The sequence below is a fragment of the Pseudophryne corroboree genome, chromosome 4, assembly GCF_028390025.1.
Source record: "Pseudophryne corroboree isolate aPseCor3 chromosome 4, aPseCor3.hap2, whole genome shotgun sequence".
Taxonomy (NCBI): Eukaryota; Metazoa; Chordata; class Amphibia; order Anura; family Myobatrachidae; genus Pseudophryne; species Pseudophryne corroboree.
Genome location: NC_086447.1, coordinates 877,632,683 through 877,655,442, shown reverse-complemented (window position 1 = coordinate 877,655,442; position 22,760 = coordinate 877,632,683). Strand labels below are relative to the sequence as shown.

General features: G+C 45.7%; 1 protein-coding gene across 2 annotated transcripts in view; it reads left to right on the top strand.

Moving 5' to 3' along the window:
• GLP1R (glucagon like peptide 1 receptor) overlaps positions 1-18,381 on the top strand; it is a 615,585-nt gene extending 597,204 nt beyond the window's left edge. For both annotated transcript variants that reach the window (XM_063918850.1, XM_063918851.1), the window contains 2 exons: positions 6,863-6,904; positions 17,304-18,381. In XM_063918850.1, coding sequence (XP_063774920.1) covers positions 6,863-6,904; positions 17,304-17,441 — 180 coding nt within the window. In that variant the 3' untranslated portion in view covers positions 17,442-18,381. The remainder of the gene's footprint in view (positions 1-6,862; positions 6,905-17,303) is intronic.
• The last annotated feature ends 4,379 nt before the right edge of the window (positions 18,382-22,760 follow it).

The window sequence follows — 22,760 nt, the reverse complement described above, 5'->3', positions numbered from 1 at the left end:
TACAAATTACTTGAAAAATGTCTGCCGCGATCATTTCTGAGTGAGTTGCGCATGCGCACTGGAGATGTCCCAGGGGACAAGGCGCCATGTTCCCGGAGACCTGCACATGTGCAGTAGACTCTACCAGAGTCTACTAGCTATCGAAGAGAAGGGGGCCCACAAAGGAGGCACCCCGCGGGTCCCCTTCTTTCTTTAAACGCCCCTGTGTCTGTTTGCAGATATCCAGAGATTTGTAGCTGGGTTGGTCCCTCAGAAGGGATAACAATAATACAGTACGTAGGAAAAATAGAGGAATTTCCATTAGTTGCTGTACCAGGAATTGGCCAAGGGCCACTAATAGACAAAAAAATGGGGACAAGAGAGTCACACATTTCTTGATGGCTACCGCCAGAAATACCCACCAGACCCTTCATTTATTAATACCAAACTCACATTGCCAAATAAATCCGGCACTACCCAAAACCCTAATGCCCAACTCACATATTAGAAAATAAAACATATCCCACTTAACATTAGTCACCCACAGAGCCTTCAGTATGTCACAGCTGAAGGAAGTAGCCACACACAGCAGTCTCATGCAGATGTTGGTGGTGTGGACAAGGCATAGAGATGGGAATCGAAACATGTTTTATCAGAACCATGAATGGATTGGTTCCAATGTCCAATGCTTATCTCTCTGCAGTGGTGAGAAGCCAGTGTTTCCTCACCACCAATAATTTTGTTACGCTGGTGGGCAGAGGCTTGTTTTGATTGTCCCACCCCCAGCAAATCAACACGCAGCCGGCGGAGACATAGGCAGACGAGGTAACCTGGGAGAGAGCTGAGCCTACTCCAGCTTTCAGTCACAGCAGAGGGAGTCTGGGCGGCTGCTTGTAAAGATGATGGACTCTGAGTTTCCTGATTGGCTAAGCTCAGAATCTGTCACGTGATAGGGATGGGACATGCCGGAAAATATCAATGTTCTATGATCAATGATCTAGTGTCATCAATGTTTTGTAAACATTGGTAACATTAATGTTATCTTATGATGTTCCATCCCTAGAAGACCCGATACAGGAGAGGAAGTACTCTAGAATACAGGAAGGGACTAGGAAGGGGGCATTACAGAAAAGAAGGAAGCTCATTGGTGTCTTATCTTGGGGGGGGGGGGGGGGGGGGTCCAGCAACCAGCTTAGGACAGGGCTGGTCCTGATAATGCAATAACCTAGCAAGAGTCAGGGCTGGCAGCAAGAGTAGTCAATATACGTCTTGTGTCACGGCAACAGTAGATAGGGTACTCATACTCATACTCTCTCAAACTACCGTCCCATCTCTCAGCTCCCATGTCTCTCCAAGCTGCTTGAGAAACTTGCATACACTCGCCTCACACACTTTCTTAACTCATATAACTTATTGGACCCACATCAGTCAGGCTTTTGCTCCCTACACTCCACAGAGACAGCACTGACTAAAGTAGTGAATGATCTGGTCACTGCGAAGTCTAAAGGCCATTACTCACTACTTATTCTTCTAGATCTCTCCGCTGCTTTTGACACTGTTGACCACTCTCTTCTCATACAAACACTGCAATCCCTAGGTCTTCATGACACAGCCCTCTCTTGGTTCCTATCCTCCCTATCTAATCGCTCCTTCAGTGTCCGTTTCTCTGAATCCACCTCCTCTTCGCTTCCTCTATCAGTTGGAGTACCACAGGGCTCAGTCCTTAGGTCCTCTGCTTTTCTCAATCTATATCTCATCTCTTGGGAAACTGATCAGCTCTTTTGGATTTCAGTATCATCTGTACGCAGATGATACTCAAATCTACCTATCCTACCCGGATTTGTCTCTATCTGTATTGGGCCAGGTCACTAAATGCCTCTCTGCCATTTCATCTTGGATGTCATCTCGCCACCTCAAACTTAATATTTCCAAAACAGAGTTAATTATATTTCCACTGGCCAATAGCAGTTACCAACCTGATATTTCTATCACTGTTGAGAACTCTACAATCAGCCCTACATGACAAGTTCGCTGCCTAGGTGTCATACTTGACTCAGAATTGTCATTTGCTCCCCACATTCAATCTGTCTCAAAATCATGTTACATGCATCTAAGAAACATATCCAAAATACGATCATACCTTACACATGAGACTGCTAAAACCCTAATACATGCTCTCATTATCTCCCACATTGATTATTGCAATAGTCTCCTACCTGGTCTTACTAAGAAGAGACTCTCACCATTACAATCCATTCTGAATGCAGCTGCGAGGCTAATATTCCTCGTTAGACGTTCATCGTCTGCAGCCCCACTCTGTCAGTCCCTCCATTGGCTACCTGTATTCTACCGCATTCAATATAAAATACTGTTACTTACACACAAGGCTATTAACCAAACTACACCAACATACATCTCTTCACGTATCTCAAAATATCTCCCAACCCAGCCCCTTCGGTCTTCACAAGATCTACGTCTCTCATCCACACTCATTACTTGCTCCCATGCACGATTACAGGACTTTCTTCGGGCTGCACCCACTCTGTGGAATGCCCTACCACGTACAAGTCTTCCTCTAGTCTTCAAACCTTCAAGCGTTCCCTGAAAACTCACCTATTCAGACAAGCTTATCAAATTCCAGAACCGCTGACATTACCTTCGTAGCTTTCCTGTCCAATTATATCCTCACAGTACAGTCCACACATCCCCCACATATTTTCTTTCTTCACTCTTCTTTCCCCTGAACCTGGTTCATCACTGCTGTGATGTGATATCATGCAGCCCGCCAAGAACCTTTACAATCTGGTGAACAACTATGCAATAGATAGCGCCTATCCTTGTGTATCCATGCCTATTTCCCCATAGATTGTAAGCTTGCGAGCAGGGCCCTCCTCCCTCTATGAATGTTTGTTTTTACACAGTTTTTGTCTTCTAATTGTGTCCAGTTGTAAAGCGCAACGGAATTTGCTGCGCTATATAAGAAACTGTTAATCAGTAAACAAATAAATAAATGCTTAATCTATTAGGTAGATCCCATTTGGCTTGAATAATGGGAAAAGTCAGGACACCAGATGCATTAAACAATTGGCTCACCCTAGTAATCCCTTGTAGAAGCCACAACCAAAATAAATTAATTGAAATTCCCAGGGGAAAGGCCACATTCTAAAATAATGTGGTTAGAAGGTAGGGGCAGCTGAAAGGAGTAGTTGGGTATGTAAATGATGCCAGCAAGAGATAGTCAGACCCAGCAAAGGGTGAGTGACCAGAGGAAGAACCAAGAGCCAAAGCAATCCTTCGTTAAGTGCAGGGAGAGAGGCAGCTTTAATGTCAATCCATTGTTTCCTATCCTGTAATCTGCCTCATTCGGAGTTAATGGGTTTTAATTATTATCAGTAATATTGTTTTTACAGGTTGACTTGGCATCAGTAAGCATGATGGCACTATGATGGAAAATCACTAGTACCAGCATGCATGGACATCAAGGGCCCACTGGCACATATAGTGAACCTGTAAAAAATAAAAATAAAATAAAGACAGAATACACAAAGCAAAGAATAAAGCCATTTATTTTTATTTTGTTTAAACACCATCACACATCCCTAAATTACCCAGAAATTGCTAACCCTATCCATTGTTATACTGGTCCTCTTTGTTCCATATACAATAGGTATTCCAGGTACTTGACAAAATTTAAAAAACCCAGGGATGACCCTACTTGTGCCTTGTGGGACCTCAGCACTAATAAGAGGTCAATTACGGACACTGTCCCTCATTCCGAGTTGTTCGCTCGTTATTTTTTTCTCGCAACGGAGCGATTAGTCGCTAATGCACATGCGCAATGTCCGCAGTACGACTGCGCCAAGTAAATTTGCTATGCAGTTAGGAATTTTACTCACGGCATTACAAGGTTTTTTCTTCGTTCTGGTGATCGTAATGTGATTGACAGGAAGTGGGTGTTTCTGGGCGGAAACTGGCCGTTTTATGGGTGTGTGCGAAAAAACACTGCCGTTTCTGGGAAAAACGCGGGAGTGGCTGGAGAAACGGAGGAGTGTCTGGGCGAACGCTGGGTGTGTTTGTGACGTCAAACCAGGAACGACAAGCACTGAACTGATCGCAGTTGCCGAGTAAGTGTGGAGCTACTCAGAAACTGCTAAGAAGTGTCTATTCGCAATTTTGCTAATCTTTCGTTCGCAATTTTGATAAGCTAAGATTCACTCCCAGTAGGCGGCGGCTTAGCGTGTGCAAAGCTGCTATAAGCAGCTTGCGAGCGAACAACTCGGAATGAGGGCCACTGTACTTAGGAGAAGAATAGGGCCATTTTGATTGTTCAGAGTGTGAGAATGTACATTCTCTGGCATTTAGAGTAGTCCCTTTCATTCCTATGGTGAGCATCTGCGAGTTTGCAGCTATATCATGGTGCTCTGAGCCATCTAATATTTTGCGAGTTTATTCTTTGAGATTACAACTCACTGCCTATTACATCTGGAGAGTTGTATATTTAACATCAGAAACATTTTCCCTATAGATCGTAAGCTTGCGAGCAGGGCCTTCCTACCTCTATGACTGTTTGTTATTACCCAGTTTTGTTATATCATTGTTATTTCCAATCGTAAAGCGCAACGGAATTTGCAGCGCTATATAAGAAACTGTTAATAAATAAAATAAATAAATAAATAAATACTCTGAGGTCAGTAGAATTACATGCAGAATAGTAAACAATGAGCTGCGTAAACTGGAGAGAAACATTAATAACAGACTGGTCTAGTCACTGTGACTGGCAACATTTTCACAGATCAGTATGTCAAGGATCTATGTTCAATCACAGCTCCTCAACCAGACCCCAATGGCCACAGTGAGAGGCAGAAAACTGCATCAGGGTGTGAGCCGATGATTGTGAAGGGTCTGATTTAGAGAAAGATGCATTTGCCGATTATGTGCTAGTGCGCATTTGCAAAAAGTTCTGGAAAATCTCTATGACGCCTGCGTTCCCCGGAGAGTGTGCAGATTCCACTGCTGCATAGGGGATCACTGACATATAGAGCTGGGGAGGCAAAACCATGGGCGTTCCTGGGTGGTGGTCTTAAGTCAACAAATGCAAAGGCAGTTTCACGGGCGTGTTATGGCAGTGGTACATGTGGCCTTGCTGCTTTCCCAAACGCAGAGCCACAGCCACAGAGGCCGTGTTTAGAGCAATTTCAGAAGGAGACACTGTGTCTGCCATAGGCTGGTAAAAGTGGCAATGGTGAACACAATGGTGCGATGGTGATGTGTTTGGAACCAATGGGGGATTTGTACAGTCCATGGGCATTAAAAGTGGTTGTCTCAGGGCTTACATTTTCTGGGGCACACTAGCACAGCAATGGAACGCTGAAACTCACGGTCGCAGATTACAGTTGCTGCCACTCTGCAAAAACTGCACAAGCATTCCAAATCTGTATAGATCACTGCTTGGTTAGATTACTGGCTGGTATACAAATGCATTTAAATTCCATTACACATAAATACTATGAATAAGGGGAAGATATATGGAGTACAGTTGTGTACTCATACACCTAGCATCAATACGCCATTAGGCACAGGCAGTATAGTGCACTTTATGTTATGAGTCACATACTTGAGCAACAGTGTTTCATTCACTCTAACATGCTACATTGAGAAATATCTCACTACACTTCTGGTATACATTAGGAGACTAGAGTCTCATTGTTGCAATATCTGAAATAAGTCTGTGACTCAATAGCAGGGAAATATATTTCCCTCTATAATATATGGTACAAGTTCCATGGAATATGGATATTATACATTTTGAATACATTTTGCACTGATATAGTGCTGTACAAATACATGAATGGTCATGCACATTTGAAACAAATATAAGAAAGTACACACAGGGAAAAACACATCAGCTTTGTTTTTAAATCTTTATTCACATTTTTCTTTTTCTATCACACAAATAATTTATCTTTTTCTTTGATTTTAATATTTCGCTCTATTAATAAAGGACATATTTAGTCCCATTAGAAAAATAATTTCAGGCAACCATTTTGGTTATGGGCATTTAAACCAATACTTACTAATATTACTGAGGATATACATTTCTGGGAAATCTTATTTAAAAATTGTCAGTTGGGTAGAGTGCGCCACAAAGTATACCTGGTTTCTTTTGTCCTTCCCCTCTCTTGGGGATTTGTATTTTATAGCCTCACTCAAACAAGGTGGTAGCACCTTTTGGAGCCTTCAAAAAAAAATTTGTTTTTTTTGTTTACCACATACATTTGTAAACTCCCAAAATTAGGGTTTGATTGGATATAGTAAAAGGCATCCCAACTTTGTAATGAAAACTGTTATCAATTTATCTTGGTGCGGGTTACCCCCCAGTATCTGGCAGGATTGTCTTGCCTGACCAGCACTGGACTTTTTGGATATTTTGTGTCTTATGATGCAGCAAAACACCGCTCGCAGTGTACTAGAGACGCTCAGCGCTGACTGTAACCACACAGGAATTCATATCTAAAAACGTATAAATTCACAGATGAAGCAGAAGGGAATCTGCGTGAGAAACAGACGTGACTGCTGCATAGTAGCACTTCCTATACAGAGTCAGACCCAGTCACACACAGATGTACAAGTGTCACATATCAGATTGAGCAGTGTAATCTAGCAATGTAATTTTGTCACTTCCAGTTGTTTTATTTATGCGAGTTTGACGCACATTGTGGGCGAGAAAGGGGCTCAGCGCTGCCGTGTCACCTGGAAGCTGAGAGGGGCTGTTTGGCGCGACAGTGTATGAGGACACATCTGTATTTCAATGTGCAGTCAGAGTACAGTATGACGTAATGATTTGGTTCTGTAGCGCTGATCACTTGTCTCTCTCCATATTTAGGGCCTGATGGTTGCGGTTCTGTACTGCTTTATCAACAATGAGGTAAGACGCAACAAATCCTGGTCTCAGACACCTTGGGGGTAATTCCAAGTTGATCGCAGCAGGAAATTTTTTAGCAGTTGGGCAAAACCATGTGCACTGCAGGGGGGGCAGATATAACATTTGCAGAGAGAGTTAGATTTGGGTGGGTTATTTCATTTCTGTGCAGGATAAATACTGGCTGCTTTATTTTTACACTGCAATTTAGATTGCAGATTGAACTCACCACACTCAAATCTCTCTCTCTCTCTGCACATGTTATATCTGCCCCCCCTGCAGTGCACATGGTTTTGCCCAACTGCTAAAAAAAATGTCCTGCTGCGATCAACTTGGAATTACCCCCCTTACCTCTGCTGCCTCCCAAAGCAGGCCACAAATCAAGGAACTGTGAGAAGTCCTTTCTGTTCTACTGTACAGCCGGCTGCTGTGTATATTACAGGCCTGGAGCAGGAGGCACTGTGATGTGTGCGATGTTGTGCAATTTAAAATTATATTATTTACTAAGTGATTTATCACGCCCGACGGGCGCTCTTCACACCGTCGCAAGGGGCTACGTCCCATTAACCCTTGCACGCCCTTGTAGGCGTAGGCCCTTGCAATGGTGTGAACAGCGCACGCAGGGCATGATGAATCACCTAGTAGGTGCTGTGGTTGGGGGAGTGGAGGGTGCGAGGGAGATGCGGAGGGGGGAAGGGGTCCGGGGGTTCCGCGGATGGGGCGGTTGTAAGGGTGCCTTGGGTGGGGGAGGGGCGTGTGCGGTGGTGCCGGGGAGGGGGGTAGGTGCGGGGTTGCCGGTGGTGGGGGAGGGAGTCCTGAGCCACCACGGGTGGGGGAGGGGCGGGTGCAGGGGTACCACGGGTGGGGGAGGGGTGGTTGTGCGTGAGCTGCGGATGGGGGAGGGGAGGTTGTGGGGTTGCCGTGGGTTGGGCGGTTGCCGTGAATGGGGGAGGTGCGGTTGCCGGGGTGCCATGGGTGGGGGAGGTGGTCCGGATCCACTGTGGGTGGGGGAGGGACGGTTGCAAGGGTGTTGCGGGTGGGGAGGGGCGGGTGCAGTGGTGCCGTGGGTGGTGGAGGGGCGGGTGCAGGGGTTCCGCGGGTGGGGGAGTGAGTCCTGCACATATGTAGTATATATGTATGTATATTGTGGGAGGGAGTCTGTATATGCTGCGGCCTGAGGGGTGGGGGATGGGTTGGGAGGTGTCGTGCTTGGGGGATTTGCGGGTGCGGTGGACAGGGGGATGGGGGAGGGTGACCAGAGGAGCCATGGGTGGGGCGAGGGCCACATGGAGTGGTTGGGTGGATGGGGGAGGGTATTGGGAGGTGATGTTTGCACTGTAGGGATGGTGGAGTGGTGTAGGCATATGTGGGAAGTTGGTCTGAGGTTCAGTGAGTGGTGGGAAGGGGGGGTGATGGGGCAGGTATGGTGCTCCCTTGGTTGGTGTAGGGGCTTGTGAGGCACAGCGGGTGTTGAATGGGCATGTGGTGGGGTAGGGGGTCCGGAGGAGCTGTGGGTGTGGCGGGATGCACTAAGCTGTTGTACTGCGGAAATACCCCATTATGTGTCCCTTACTGCCTGGCTCTGTCCCTCGCTCCCAGTCCCTGTATTGTTCTTATCCCCCGTTTTGTCTCCTCCAAGGCGCGGCCACTGTGATCTGTGCGTTGTCTCTTGCACATGCGCATATGACCCCGCCTCCCTCCTTCTGTCGTCCCACAGTCCAGTATGCGCATGACGTAAGACTGTATGATATGCGCATGTGCAAGAGACAACGCAGAGATTAAAGTGTCCGCGGCGGGCAGGAGGCGGAAAGGGAGATCCGTAAACTACAGGGACTGTCAGCGAAGGGCTGCGCCGGGCAGTGGGAGATCCTGTAGGTTGGTAGTGCCACTGGGCACCTTCTTCCACAGTCTGCTGCTGTTGGCACAGGGTATGGTGTAGCTCCCTGTGCAGTGGTATTTTAGTATCTTGCACCAGACTTCAAATATAAAAAATGGATACTTTCAATTTGTAAAGAACCAGCCACTATAATTAATCCTGTATAATAGGTTTATAGTTTAAGGTGCTGGAGGTGCTCCCAACAATCAAAATCTTAACATGTTAATTTCTCTAACGTCCTAGTGGATGCTGGGGACTCCGAAAGGACCATGGGGAATAGCGGCTCCGCAGGAGACTGGGCACAAAGTAAAAGCTTTAGGACTAGCTGGTGTGCACTGGCTCCTCCCCCTATGACCCTCCTCCAAGCCCCAGGTGGCTCTCCTGAGCTGCTTAGAGTAAAAGTTTAAATAGTTTTTTTATTTTCAGTGAGACCTGCTGGCAACAGGCTCACTGCATCGAGGGACTAAGGGGAGAAGAAGCGAACTCACCTGCGTGCAGAGTGGATTGGGCTTCTTAGGCTACTGGACATTAGCTCCAGAGGGACGATCACAGGCCCAGCCATGGATGGGTCCCGGAGCCGCGCCGCCGGCCCCCTTACAGATGCTGAAGCAAGAAGAGGTCCATAAATCGGCGGCAGAAGACTTTCCTGTCTTCATAAGGTAGCGCACAGCACTGCAGCTGTGCGCCATTGCTCTCAGCACACTTCACACTTCGGTCACTGAGGGTGCAGGGCGCTGGGGGGGGGCGCCCTGGGAAGCAATGAATTTACCTTATTTGGCAAAAAATACATCACATATAGCTCCAGGGCTATATGGATGTATTTAACCCCTGCCAGTTTTCCAGAAAAAAGCGGGAGAAGAGCCCGCCGTGAAGGGGGCGGGGCCTATCTCCTCAGCACACAGCGCCATTTTTCCCACACAGCTCCGCTGGTAGGAAGGCTCCCAGAATCTCCCCTGCATCCTGCAACTACAGAAACAGGGTAAAAAAGAGAGGGGGGCACTTATTTGGCAAAATAACAGATATAAGCAGCTATAAGGGATAGACACTTATTGTAAGGTTGTCCCTATACATATATAGCGCTCTGGTGTGTGCTGGCAAACTCTCCCTCTGTCTCCCCAAGGGGCTAAGTGGGTCCTGTCCTCTATCAGAGCATTCCCTGTGTGTGTGCTGGGTGTCGGTACGTGTGTGTCGACATGTATGAGGAGGAAAATGATGTGGAGGCGGAGCAATTGCCTATAATGGTGATGTCACCCCCTAGGGAGTCGACACCTGAATGGATGGCCGTAATTAAGGAATTACGTGACAGTGTCGGCACGTTACAGAAAACTGTTGACGACATGAGACAGCCGGCAGCTCAGTTAGTGCCTGTCCAGGCGTCTCAAACACCGTCAGGGGCTATTAAACGCCCGTTACCTCAGTGGGTCGACACGGACCCAGACACAGACACTGACTCCAGTGTCGACGGTGAAGAAACAAACGTATTTTCCAGTAGGGCCACACGTTACATGATCACGGCAATGAAGGAGGTTTTGCACATCTCTGATACTGCAAGTACCACAAAAAGGGGTATTATGTGGGGTGTGAAAAAACTACCCGTAGTTTTTCCTGAATCAGATGAATTGAATGAAGTGTGTGATGAAGCGTGGGTTACCCCCGACAAAAAACTGCTAATTTCTAAAAAATTATTGGCACTATATCCCTTCCCACCAGAGGTTAGGGCTCGTTGGGAAACACCCCCTAGGGTGGATAAGGCGCTCACACGCTTATCAAAACAAGTGGCATTACCGTCTCCAGAAACGGCCGCCCTTAAGGAGCCAGCAGATAGGAGGCTGGAAAATATCCTTAAAAGTATATACACTCATACTGGTGTTATACTGCGACCAGCAATCGCCTCAGCCTGGATGTGCAGTGCTGGGGTGGCTTGGTCGGATTCCCTGACTGAAAATATTGATACCCTGGACAGGGACAATATATTATTGACTATAGAGCATTTAAAGGATGCATTCCTATATATGCGAGATGCACAGAGAGACATTTGCACTCTGGCATCAAGAGTAAGTGCGATGTCCATTTCTGCCAGAAGAGGATTATGGACGCGACAGTGGTCAGGGGATGCGGATTCCAAACGGCATATGGAAGTATTGCCGTATAAAGGGGAGGAGTTATTTGGGGGCGGTCTATCGGACCTGGTGGCCACGGCAACGGCTGGGAAATCCACCTTTTTACCCCAAGTCACCTCGCAGCAGAAAAAGATACCGTCTTTTCAGGCTCAGTCCTTTCGTCCCCATAAGGGCAAGCGGGCAAAAGGCCACTCATATCTGCCCCGGGGCAGAGGAAGGGGAAAAAGACTGCAACAGACAGCTTCTTCCCACGAACAGAAGCCCTCCCCCGCTTCTGCCAAGTCCTCAGCATGACGCTGGGGCCTTACAAGCGGACTCAGGCACGGTGGGGGCCCGTCTCAAGAATTTCAGCGCGCAATGGGCTCACTCGCAAGTGGACCCCTGGATCCTGCAGGTAGTATCTCAGGGGTACAAATTGGAATTCGAGACGTCTCCCCCTCGCCGGTTCCTGAAGTCTGCTTTACCAACGTCTACCCCCGACAGGGAGGCGGTATTGGAAGCCATTCACAAGCTGTATTCCCAGCAAGTGATAATCAAGGTACCCCTCCTACAACAGGCAAAGGGGTATTACTCCACGCTGTTTGTGGTACCGAAGCCGGACGGCTCGGTGAGACCCATTTTAAATCTGAAAGCCTTGAACACTTACATAAAAAGGTTCAAGTTCAAGATGGAGTCACTCAGAGCAGTGATAGCGAACCTGGAAGAAGGGGACTACATGGTGTCTCTGGACATCAAGGATGCTTACCTCCATGTCCCAATTTGCCCTTCTCACCAAGGGTACCTCAGGTTTGTGGTACAGAACTGTCACTATCAGTTTCAGACGCTGCCGTTTGGATTGTCCACGGCACCCCGGGTCTTTACCAAGGTAATGGCCGAAATGATGATTCTTCTTCGAAGAAAAGGCGTCTTAATTATCCCTTACTTGGACGATCTCCTGATAAGGGCACGGTCCAGAGAACAGTTAGAGGTCGGAGTTGCACGATCTCAAATAGTACTACGACAGCACGGATGGATTCTAAATATTCCAAAATCGCAGCTGATTCCGACGACACGTCTGCTGTTCCTAGGGATGATTCTGGACACAGTACAGAAAAAGGTGTTTCTCCCGGAAGAGAAAGCCAGGGAGTTATCCGACCTAGTCAGGAAACTCCTAAGACCAGGCCAGGTGTCAGTGCATCAGTGCACAAGGGTCCTGGGAAAGATGGTGGCTTCTTACGAAGCGATTCCATTCAGCAGATTCCACGCAAGAACTTTTCAGTTGGATCTGCTAGACAAATGGTCCGGATCGCATCTTCAAATGCATCAGCGGATAACCCTGTCTCCAAGGACAAGGGTGTCTCTCCTGTGGTGGTTACAGAGTGCTCATCTCCTAGAGGGCCGCAGATTCGGCATTCAGGATTGGATCCTGGTGACCACGGATGCCAGCCTGAGAGGCTGGGGAGCAGTCACACAGGGAAAAAATTTCCAGGGCTTGTGGTCAAGCATGGAAACGTCACTTCACATAAATATCCTGGAACTAAGGGCCATTTACAATGCCCTAAGTCAGGCAAGGCCTCTGCTTCAGGGTCAGCCAGTATTGATCCAGTCGGACAACATCACGGCAGTCGCCCACGTAAATAGACAGGGCGGCACAAGAAGCAGGAGGGCAATGACGGAAGTGGCAAGGATTCTTCGCTGGGCGGAAAATCATGTGATAGCACTGTCAGCAGTGTTCATTCCGGGAGTGGACAACTGGAAAGCAGACTTCCTCAGCAGACACGATCTTCACCCGGGGGAGTGGGGACTTCACCCAGAAGTCTTCCACATGATTGTAAACCGTTGGGAAAAACCAAAGGTGGACATGATGGCGTCTCGCCTCAACAAAAAACTGGACAGATATTGCTCCAGGTCAAGGGACCCTCAGGCAATAGCTGTGGACGCTCTGGTAACACCGTGGGTGTACCGGTCAGTGTATGTGTTCCCTCCTCTTCCTCTCATACCAAAAGTACTGAGAATCATAAGAAGGAGAGGAGTAAAGACTATACTCGTGGCTCCGGATTGGCCAAGAAGGACTTGGTACCCGGAAATTCAAGAGATGCTCACGGAAGACCCGTGGCCTCTACCTCTAAGACAGGACCTGCTCCAGCAGGGACCATGTCTGTTCCAAGACTTACCGCGGCTGCGTTTGACGGCATGGCGGTTGAACGCCGGATCCTGAAGGAAAAAGGCATTCCGGATGAAGTCATCCCTACCCTGATCAAAGCCAGGAAGGATGTAACCGTACAACATTATCACCGTATTTGGCGTAAATATGTTGCGTGGTGCGAGGCCAGGAAGGCCCCTACGGAGGAATTTCAACTGGGTCGATTCCTGCATTTCCTGCAAACAGGACTGTCTATGGGCCTCAAATTAGGGTCCATTAAGGTTCAAATTTCGGCCCTGTCGATATTCTTCCAAAAAGAACTAGCTTCTGTTCCTGAAGTTCAGACGTTTGTCAAGGGAGTACTGCATATACAGCCTCCTTTTGTGCCTCCAGTGGCACCTTGGGATCTCAATGTAGTGTTGGGATTCCTAAAATCACATTGGTTTGAACCACTCACCACTGTGGACTTGAAATATCTCACATGGAAAGTGGTAATGCTGTTAGCCCTGGCTTCAGCCAGGCGTGTATCAGAATTGGCGGCTTTATCCTATAAAAGCCCTTACCTAATTTTTCATACGGACAGGGCAGAATTGAGGACTCGTCCTCAATTTCTCCCTAAGGTGGTTTCAGCATTTCACTTAAACCAACCTATTGTGGTGCCTGCGGCTGCTAGGGACTTGGAGGATTCCAAGTTGCTGGACGTAGTCAGGGCCCTGAAAATATATGTTTCCAGGACGGCTGGAGTCAGAAAATCTGACTCGCTGTTTATCCTGTATGCACCCAACAAGCTGGGTGCTCCTGCTTCTAAGCAGACGATTGCTCGTTGGATTTGTAGTACAATTCAGCTTGCACATTCTGTGGCAGGCCTGCCACAGCCAAAATCTGTAAAAGCCCATTCCACACGGAAAGTGGGCTCATCTTGGGCGGCTGCCCGAGGGGTCTCGGCTTTACAACTTTGCCGAGCAGCTACTTGGTCAGGGGCAAACACGTTTGCTAAATTCTACAAATTTGATACCCTGGCTGAGGAGGACCTGGAGTTCTCTCATTCGGTGCTGCAGAGTCATCCGCACTCTCCCGCCCGTTTGGGAGCTTTGGTATAATCCCCATGGTCCTTTCGGAGTCCCCAGCATCCACTAGGACGTTAGAGAAAATAAGAATTTACTTACCGATAATTCTATTTCTCATAGTCCGTAGTGGATGCTGGGCGCCCATCCCAAGTGCGGATTGTCTGCATTACTTGTACATAGTTATTGTTACAAAAATCGGGTTATTGTTGTTGTGAGCCATCTTTTCAGAGGCTCCTTCTGTTATCATGCTGTTAACTGGGTTCAGATCACAAGTTGTACGGTGTGATTGGTGTGGCTGGTATGAGTCTTACCCGGGATTCAAAATCCTTCCTTATTGTGTACGCTCGTCCGGGCACAGTATCCTAACTGAGGCTTGGAGGAGGGTCATAGGGGGAGGAGCCAGTGCACACCAGCTAGTCCTAAAGCTTTTACTTTGTGCCCAGTCTCCTGCGGAGCCGCTATTCCCCATGGTCCTTTCGGAGTCCCCAGCATCCACTACGGACTATGAGAAATAGAATTATCGGTAAGTAAATTCTTATTATCTACTTATTGGCCCTCATGCCAAGTTGTTCGCTCGCTAGCAGTTTTTAGCAGCCGTGCAAACGCTATGCCGCCTCCCACTGGGAGTGTATCTTAGCTTAGCAGAAGTGCGAATGAAAGGATCGCAGAGCGGCTACAAAATAATTTTGTGCAGTGTCAGAGTAGCTCCAGACCTACTCCTAGCTTGCGATCACCGCAGACTATTTAGTTCCTGTTTTGACGTCACGAACACGCCCTGCGTTCGGCCAGCCACGCCTACGTTTCACCCAGCCACGCCTGCGTTTTTATCTGGCATGCCTGCGTTTCTTCACTCACTCCCTGAAAACGGTCAGTTGACACCCAGAAACGCCCATTTCCTGTCAATCACTCTGCGGCCAGCAGTGCGACTGAAAAGCTTCGCTAGACCTTGTGTGAAACTACATCGTTTGTTGTAAGAGTACGGCACGCATGCACATTGCGCCACATACGCATGCGCAGAACTGCCGTTTTTTTGACTGATCGCTGCGCTGCGAACGAAAACTGCTAGCAATCAACTCGGAATGACCCCCATTGGCAGTTGCCAAAAAAAAGAAAGATTGCTTTTTTGGAGCACTCTTTTATATTTTGTATATGTGATGATTAAATTGATATGATTGTTTATTTTAAAACGCAACTTTTAATATTCTTACTTAAGATAATAGGGGTAAGTAATTGTAATTTGTGTGACTTTGTAAATAATTATATGTATGTCACCCCTCCTTATTCTAAATATTTATTAAAGGACAGTATTTGTCTCCGTGGTGAATTTTTTGTATGAATGAAATTTTTACTTAAATCCAATGTATGAATAATCAGTGCCTAAATCATACAGCTTAGATCAAAGTATCATATAACATGGGGGAGGGGGAGGCAGATATAACATGTGCAGAGAGAGTTTGATTTGGGTGGGGTGTGCTCAAACTGAAATCTAAATTGCAGAGTAAAAGTAAAGCAGCCAGTATTTACCCTGCACACATACAAAATAACCCCCCCAAATCTAACTCTCTCTGCACATGTTATATCTGCCCCGCCCCTGCAGTGCACATGGGTGGTCATTCCGAGTTGATCGCTAGCTTCTTTCGTTCGCAGCGCAGCGATCAGGCAAAGAAACAGCAGTTCTGCGCATGCGTATGCGGCACAATTTCACACGCGTCGTACTATTACAATGAACAATGTAGTTTCACACAAGGTCTAGCGAAACTTTTCAGTCGCACTGCTGACCGCAGAGTGATTGACAGAAAGTGGGTGTTTCTGGGTGTCAACTGACCATTTTCAGGGAGTGAGTGAAAAAACGCAGGCGTGCCGGATAAAAACGCAGGAGTGGCTGGTGAAACGTAAGCATGGCTGGCCGAACACAGGGCGTGTTTGTGACGTCAAAACAGGAACTAAATAGTCTGCAGTGATCGCAAGCTAGGAGTATGTCTGGAGCTACTCCGAAGCTGCACAAAATTATTTTGTAGCCGCTGTGCGATCCTTTCGTTCGCACTTCTGCTAAGCTAAGATACACTCCCAAAGGGCGGTGGCTTAGCGTTTGCACGGCTGCTAAAAGCAGCTAGCGAGCGAACAACTCGGAATGAGGGCCATGGTTTTGCCCAACTGCTAACAAATTTGCTGCTACGATCAGGTCTGAATTATCTCCCATATGCGGCTAAATGCAATAGCTTCCGAGTTCTGGACATGCGGGACTTTTGTGCGAGTCTGCCCGTTTTCGGATTGCTGCTTTATCTGCAGCAATCTGGGCAGACTCGCAGAAACTGGAACTCGGAGGCTATTACATGTAGCCGATGGTGTCGGACTACTGACTGTCTATCTAATAACTGTAGTCTTCTATGCCACATCCCCTTGGAACAGCACCCTGCAATCGTTACAGCATCCTCCGGACACTCCGGGCAGTGCTGCAGTCCCCGCTTTTGGCAACCCCGCCCCCCTCTGCACGTCATCATTATGTCATTGGCTTAGTGGGCGCAGATGACACAGAGCTACCCGGAGCCGTGTTAAACTGCTGGTGGCAATATATCTTACTACAGAGGTCAATTATGATTGTGCAGTTGCCTGTGGATTTGTGTAATTGCATCTCATTGTCCCCTGATTTCCAGTACTTTTGCCCATTTGTTTAGGGATGAGCCTCAACCATCGATGACTAGAAACCATTGATGATTTGCCACAGTTAGTTTATGGTTTTGCCATTGACGGTGGAGATCCTGCAGAGAAGGCAGTGATGTTTTTTACCCCTTCTGCGCCGGGGGTCAAAGTTTAGCATTACCCACAATGACCTGCTAAGTCACACCTATTTCTCTGATTGGCCCATTGCCTGTGTTTCCCCACAGCACAGACAGCCGTCAATGGTTGCAAACCATTGTTAGTTCACAGTCAATAGTTCAGTGCCATCAAGGATAATCACTGATGGCACCAACGATGGTTAAGCCGCCAATGGCAATACCGATAGAGAATTGCTGCTGCAGCTACTGTAGATAGAAGTTCACGTAGGAGGAGGAGACTTGGCAGGGAAGTGTAACCACACCCAGAAGATGACGCAGACATGCCCCCATCTGCACAGCTTCTACAAAATGCATCCTATGAGGGAATATTCTCATAATGTACACCAATGTAAGATGTGACACATACAGTGACACCGTTATCTCTACCTTTCCATCACTATTAGGTCCAGGCTGAGTTCCAGAGGCGGTGGGAACGCTGGAAGCTGGAACATTTATATAGTCAGAGGGACAGCAGCATGAAACCGATCAAATTTCCAGCCAATAGTCTGAGCAGTGGAATCACCATGGGCAGCAGCGTCTAACTGTCTTTCCTGTTGGACAGATGGACAGTGTCTGTGGTCAGCCCACAAACCATGGAGCCACCAAAGGACATTCCACAAGCAGCGAGGTTGTTTATTTTGCACAAGAAAAGACGCTCTTCTATATTTATTTTTAAATATTACTACCATGGACATTTAGCTGCTTCAGCTGGTTGCAGTCCCAGTGCTCGTGTTACATTGGTGATTCAGTCACACCACAACTCACTCTTCAGGAGAAGAACTTTAAACATAGAAGGACAAGACGCTTCTTAGTGTCACATTCCCACCCATCCGAAGTAGTGGCACAGGCTGGACAGAAACCAGAAACTACCAAGGGGTACACGTCTGTGGCTGGTCTCAGGAAGGACACTAGATTCAGATTTTTGTTCCACTACTGAAAAGGAATTTTAGAGCTTTCATGTACTGTCCGCCATTGATCAAGGAGGCCTGCTCGGGCCACGAGGACAATAATGAATGTAATTCAAGACATAATGTACGTGTTCATGCTTGAAATGACGGGTGTGGATCGTTGGGTCGACAGTGACTAGGTCGACACCTGAAATGGGTTGACACGGTCATTAGGTCGACTTGGAAAGGTCGACATGGAAAAGGGTCGACATGAGGTTTTTTTTGGGGGGGTGTCGTTTTCTTCGTAAAGTGACCAGAAACCCCAATTAGTGCACCGTGTCCCCTCACATGCTTCGGTTAAGATGCCTTGCTGTGTTTGGCACAGGTTACTATTCCCAATCGTAGTCCACGTGGAACATACAGTATGAAAAAGTAAATAATTTTTTTTAAACACGCCGACCTTTTCATGTGTCGGCATTTGCCATGTCGACCAAGTGACCACATCGACCTAATGACCATGTAGACCTAATGCATGTTGATTAATAGTGGTCCACCTAATGAGTATTCACCTAAGTCATACTTGCCTATCTGACCCTCTCTATGAGGGAGAAAATGCTCTGTTCCTGGACTTTCCTGGTAATGTATGATTGCCATCACCTGTGGTGAAACACCTTTCTTATCAATTAACTAGCTCACCACAGGTGATGGCAATCATACATTACCAGGAAAGTCCAGGAACAGAGCATTTTCTCCCTCATGGAGAGGGTCAGGTAGGCAAGTATGACTTAAGTGTTGTCGACCTAAAGACTGGATACCGAAATTACAGTGATTTTATTCTCAGTAGGTCATGTTTAATTATGTTGAATAGTTATCTTTGATGAAGCGAAAACAGTTGTCAATCAGGCGAGTAAAACATGCAATATACTGATTATTACATAGGTAATGTAAGTTTTAATATTTCCCAGTAGCCTAATATGTTTTATAGTAGAACCCTCTACTTACCGCTGTTCCTTATACTGCTAGTTACTGGTAAAGCCAACAGCCTGCAGATGTCGCTGGTCATACCAGAACACCGGTAACTAGGAACATTGCTGATTTAGCAACAGATGATCCTATTACACAATCTATCATTTTTACTACAAAGATGAAAATAATAAATGTGTGAAAACCTGACCTCTGTACTTGGTAAGACCAAGATGCACCAGAAATCAATAGTCCAGGCCTCCTACATATATATCACAGCTCCACATCATTATGAGGGCTCAAGAACCAGGGAAAATAAAATACGAGCATAGAAAAATCTCTAAAATCGAGTCATGGTATTTGCATAAAGTGATATATCCTCTCCCAGGCCGAGGAAAACTCTTGCTTACTGTAAGTTTACCCATGCATAAAGCAGCATGAAAATATAACCGGCATCAAAATAGCTGCTAATTGGGATATTAAGGGATTTTCTAATGTTATAAAGTAAGAAAAAGTACTTACCCTTTTGTCATCAATTCATGAAAAGTCATCAATCCACAGATCTGAAAAAATATTTATTAGGTAACTGCTTCCTGTTGTCATTGTGTTACAATAAATCCAGTACGTTCACATCTTAGCTGCTATCTTATGAATATAGAACTGCGTTGCCAGGACATGCTTGGAAGATAATTTATGGAACCTTATTTACATACTTTCTTTAAAACCCATTCAGCTAATGCACCTACTCACCTCTCTCTGAGCCTAAATTTGTGGGGAGGCGGGAAAATCGGGCCATTTAGTAAAAGTGTAAATGTCACATGAGAGTTCAACCTCCAACCACTTTAGTTTCTGAACACTCAAAGTTTGGAGGAGCCCAGTAGTAAAGTCATGTGCAAACAAGACATCAGCATTAAGATACATGCTTTAGGGCCTATGGCGCAATTCAAAAGTCTATTGATTGCAATCCGCCAGATACCAACTGGTCAAACTGGGTATTCTGCATACTATATGAAACCACCTTAAAGGAGAGTGGTCAGCGGCAACCCTAACATGCAATTCCCCAAAATAATCCTACAGAGACTTGACCAACCCATTTACTGCAAGGCCCTCCTTTTTCACGTCACTTCCTGAGGATGGATTTTACAGCTAAAATACCAGGAGCTCCACCCTCTCATAGCTAAAACCCAAATCCAGCGCATGGGACTGCAGCACATATGGTTGGCCAAAGTCAGGGCATTCAATGATAACATTTCCAGTGTTTGCCAAATTATTCCTGATAGATGGAAGTCCAACAAATATGATTGGTCCAATTGAAAAAAAAAAATATGCCATCAGGGAAGCCAAAGTGGAATGGATGTATCTTTGCTTGTGGGACAGATGTATTTTTCAGAGTCTTGATGTTATTATCTACAGGGTTTAAGCAATCATTTCTTACCATATTCCCTACATATTTGTACTAAAATTTTTCCTAGGCCACATTTTTTTTCAATGTAGTTCTAAAGATAAAGGCATTTAGCTGGGCTGTAAATAACTACATGCATCATCCAAGTAAGCCACTATATAATTGTGCTAAGATGGAGTACCTTCATGAGACACTAAAAGAAAGCGACTGCATTCAAATAACATTTTTTTGAACTGTAATAGCTTCAGTAACATGCCAAATGCAGTTGTGTTCTTTGTCTCATTGGCCATCTAGAGCTGCAAACACCTTTTTGTAAGATCCATTGTTGAAATATACCAACATGCCCAAGATGGTTAATGTGCTCATCCACTCAGGTCATAGGATTGGCCTCATACTTGGAGATGGTATATATTTGATGGAAATCACTACAGAATTAAGTGGTTCCATCACACTTTGGAACAAGGATAATGGACCTTAGCTTAAGCTACTGACAAATACCTTTGCCTGCTCTACCTTTTTAACTTGTCCTATAAAGGTCTCTGGTAAACCACAGACACTGGTGGTATAACGGCTTTACCAGGTTACTGTGTCAGCGAATAGAGCTGGAAATGCCAAAAGCAAGACATTTAAAGAAACACATTGTTCCTGGGAGAGGGACATTACAGCTGACACTTGACTTCCCATAACCTGAGGCTATAAATTAACAACATCCAGAGCCAGGTATAAAATTTGAGCCTCTTGCTCTTTCCACGTAATTAATAGGTTGATGTAGTCTGTTTTCTTTCCTCCTTCCTCCTAGTTGTGGGTTCAGCAAATTCATAATTTACATTTATTAATCTGCGTATGAACTAAAAGTGACTTTACCCCTCAAAAAAGTATACTGTCTATTTATGATGAGGGTTATTATGGGCCATTATTATTATTTTTTTTAATGGAAACTGAACTGTTGGAAGGATAACTAAATAGGTTGATGTCTAGGTATCCTCACCTGACACTATGGACAGGCAGTGCAGCACTTTTCTATCTCTGCATAAATACAGTAACACTCCTATAAATGTTCCCTCTCTACCCCATTATAACTTTTTATCACTTGAATAATGCTGTTTTGCAAAATGAAATCTCATTTGTGCACTACTTTGCAAATCTAGACACAAGGGCCATTATGTAAATAACCTCTGGTGATTGATATATCTGTCAAAATATGCTGGTATTAATAAACCACAAAAACAGTGCAGGCACAGTGTGCCTATATGTGTGCCTATATGTCCAACAAGCTCTGCAACAGAAAAGCCATCTATGATTACAGTATATTTTTCGGCTTGCATTTTTTGGGAAAATGCACATAGTGGGAACAGTAAACACATCACATCTATCATTACTTACCAACATCACATCTATTACTACTTGCTGACATCGCATTTAGCACTACTTTCCCGACATCACATCTAGCACTACTAATTTCTGACATCGCATCTATCACTACTTTCTGTCATCACATCTATTGCTACTTTCTATCATCACATCTAGCACTACTTTTCGACATTGCATCTGTCACTGCTTTCTGACATCGCATCTATCACTACTTTCCAACATTGTATCTAGCACTAATTTTCGACATCGCATCTAGCACTACTTTCCGACATCGCATCTACAGTACTACTATTTTCCGACATCACTACTTTCCGACATCGCATCTACAGTACCACTACTTTCCAACATCTAGAACTACTTTTCAACATCACATCTATAGTACCACTACTTTCCAATATCTAGCACTACTTTTCGACATCTAGCACTACTCTCAAATATTGCATCTGTCACTACTTTTCAACATTACATCTATCACTACTTTTTCGACATTGCATCTAGAATAATAATAATAATAATAATAATTTTATTTATATAATGCTCTTTCTCCAATAGGACTCAGAAACATAGCATAATATAGTACAGAAACAATGAAGTACAGAACAGCTTTTCATAAAATACAGAAGCATGTAGATAGTAAAGGGACATTATGGAAATGCTGAGTAAACAGGAAAGTCTTGAGTCTACTTTTGAAGGATTCTATAGTTGGGGCCTCTCGCACTGTGCAGGGAAGTGAGTTCCATAGAGTCGGGGTCACATGACTAAAAGCTTGACCCCCAGATGAATTATGGGAGATTTTAGGTACTGCTAAAAGTCCTTCATCTACAGATCGCAGTAATCGAGTGGGGCAGTATAGACGCAGAAGCAGCTTCAGGTACCTTGGGCCCTGGTCATGTAGTGCTTTGAAACTCAGTAAGCCAATCTTGAAGATGATTCGCCATCTTACAGGCAGCCAGTGAAGGGAGTAGAGGATGGGTGTTATGTGGCTAGAATGGCGCTAGTTGGTTAACAGCCTGGCAGCTGTGTTTAGCACCAGCTGTAAGCGGTGCAATTCTTTTTCTGGGAGACCAAGGTAGAGGGCATTACAGTAGTCTAATCGAGATGATACAAATGCATGGATGACTTTTGGCATATCATCTGAGCGAATTAAGTGCTTGATTCTGGCTATGTCATTAGGTGAAAGAATGAGGATTTGATTGTGGCTGATATCTGATGTTTAAGTGTCAAGCCACCATCCAGGA